This window comes from Borostomias antarcticus (genome assembly GCF_949987555.1).
Source record: "Borostomias antarcticus genome assembly, chromosome: 13".
NCBI lineage: Eukaryota > Metazoa > Chordata > Actinopteri > Stomiiformes > Stomiidae > Borostomias > Borostomias antarcticus.
Window position 1 is genome coordinate 942188 of NC_140246.1, and position 2473 is coordinate 944660.

The following is a 2473-nucleotide window of genomic DNA, read 5'->3' on the forward strand; positions in this document are numbered from 1 at the left end:
GTTCATCCTAGATGAGGTCTAGGTCATCCTAGATGAGGTAGACCTATTGTTCTCTACACACAGCCAGCAAAGACACAAGAAAAAGGGCAGGAGGTCAGGATGAGCGCTCCTGGGTTCTCACGTGAAGTATTGTTTGACATGGTCTCGCAGGGTCTTGCGTTTCCGGTGGATCTTCTCGTGTTCCACGGCGAAGGTGTCTTCCGAGTAGAGGCGCCTGGTGACCACGAACCCCTTCTCCACCGGTCGCATCATCTCAACTAGTCTTCTGGGAGACTGGCGTGGCTCCTCACTGCGGCCCAGAGAGCCATCATTACATTAGGGCTTCGTCTCTCGTTCTGCCTTTGAATGTCACTTTACAGAGATGATTAAGGGGCACAGCGCCGCTCCAACCAGGCTAACTACATCAGGCTCGTCATGGACGTCAGATCTAGTGTGTCCTGTACAGCGTCCCTGAGACAGGAAGCTAAACTGGGACAAGGGTCTGGATAGCGAGGTCTACCTTCCAAGAGATCAGATCCCATAAAAAATAAAATAAAATAGGGGTCTACTGTACACATCATAGGTTAACAGTCAACGTTATACAGCTCAGTATTTAGAATAGAACAAAGTTTTGAGAAAACTCAAGTAGGCCTGTAGGTGTGATAAAATATAATGAGTTTCAAAGCATGTTTACAGTTCATGAACTACACATTTGGCAAACATATCTTACCTTAGTGAAAGCTGATCTAAAATCCTGTTTGAGAATCGTCCCTCGGTCTCTTTACCAGGTCCACACCAAAGAGCATTCCAACATTATCTGGGACCCCTGCGAAAGTTGCCATCTATAAATCCCATCTTCGCAGCTTATCTTCGCAACTGTAATTATTAACAGCAATTATGATGCAGCGTTCCCGCTCATGTCCCCTGCCTCTCTTATCCTTGACCATTGTTCTTACAGATAAATGTTCTGGCGCGGCGCCCCGCGCTCCACCAGGCCTCTCCGCCCCCCCCGGGTGTTACGAGCCACAGATCTCCGCTTATGGGCAGGATGAGACCAGGTCACCCTGGTCAACTGAGGGGGTCAGCGGATGTTCCTAGAGATGAGACACATGTCAGCGTTATGGCGCTGTCTCATGTCAAACTTCTTACTTATTAGCCAAGTTGTTGCAGAAATACAGTAACCTCTTGTGGTGATGTTACTCAATTGAAAGTTAAAACGTGTACTTTGCAGTACATAAATCATTATATAAATTAGGGTGCCTGGCAAATATTGTTGTTCAAATTATCCATTACACACACGTTGTGTCGTATGAGTATCACAGTGTGAGCTATGCTATGCTGGGTGGGTTTGTTCTGTGTGTCGGTGCATGCACATTGCCCTACATGTTTGTGTTGGTTTGTAGCCCAGTGGAATCAGCTGGGATCAGTCTGAATGACCCCGTAGGAGTACAAGTGCATGCAGGCAGAGGTGAGGGTCATGTCTGGTTGTTTTCAAATGTGTGTGCGTGCGTGCGTGCGTGTGTGTGTGTGTGTGTGTGTGTGTGTGTGTGTGTGTGTGTGTGTGTGTGTGTGTGTGTGTGTGTAAGGTTTACTATGAGTAGCAGTTTTATTTTGTTTTATTCCATCAAGATAGTGTCTTTAAATCTAAAGAGCCAGTTCGTCAAATTGAACATCCTCGTAGTTTTCATAACAACGCTTTTCTCTGCCTGTATCGGTCCAGCCTTTGTTCTTGCAGGCTGTGCATGACCAGCTTAATAAATCCTGATAAACGGCCGGATCAAAGCTGTCATCTCAAGGACAAGGACACGTTTCCACACACTGCGTTAGTTTCCACTCCTACTACAGTATGCACCGTTTCAGCCTGACATGTCAGCCTTCTGTGGATCCGTTTCAGTCTACAGCCTCTAAACGGATCCATTCATCATTTGGAAAGTAAATAAACAGAATAAATACTAGTCAGTAAAACGTACTTGGGTAGCACTTCATTAACTATGCTTTATAAGCCATGTATAAATGTGTAATAATAATTCTCCCTTATCAGTGCATATAGTTTTTTTATACCCCATTCTGTGTATATATTTACCAATAATCCACTGATCATATACAGTATAATCGTTTCAAATGTGTTCAATATCTACACATGGTTTATAAGTGTCTTATCAAGGATAGTTATTAACGTGTTGCTTTTATCTGATATAAGCTTGTATAACTTAAAGTCACACCTGAATCAAATCTCAGTGACAGGTGCATAGGAGGAGTAATAATGCATTTATTTCAAGGCACCTTTCACAAGTATTTTTATTTTGAATTTATTATTTATTATTTAATTATAAATTATTATTTTATTTAATAATTACTATTACTACTACTTATTATTGTTTTTATTGTTATTATTATTATTATTATTATTTTTATTATTATCCTAGTATAGATACTAGGAACTAGGAAACAGAAACACAATGCTGTCCTCACTTGCTCAATGAAATCTAGTTTA

General features: G+C 41.9%; 1 protein-coding gene across 1 annotated transcript in view; it reads right to left on the bottom strand.

Moving 5' to 3' along the window:
• The window catches only part of LOC311316728 (chloride anion exchanger-like), a gene marked incomplete at both ends in the record, with an annotated part of 23542 nt that extends 23290 nt beyond the window's left edge, over positions 1 to 252 (bottom strand). Inside the window, one exon of the mRNA XM_084447657.1 lies at positions 122 to 252. Within this exon, the coding sequence (XP_084303783.1) occupies positions 122 to 252 (131 nt within the window). The remainder of the gene's footprint in view (positions 1 to 121) is intronic.
• Positions 253 to 2473: the final 2221 nt, after the last annotated feature.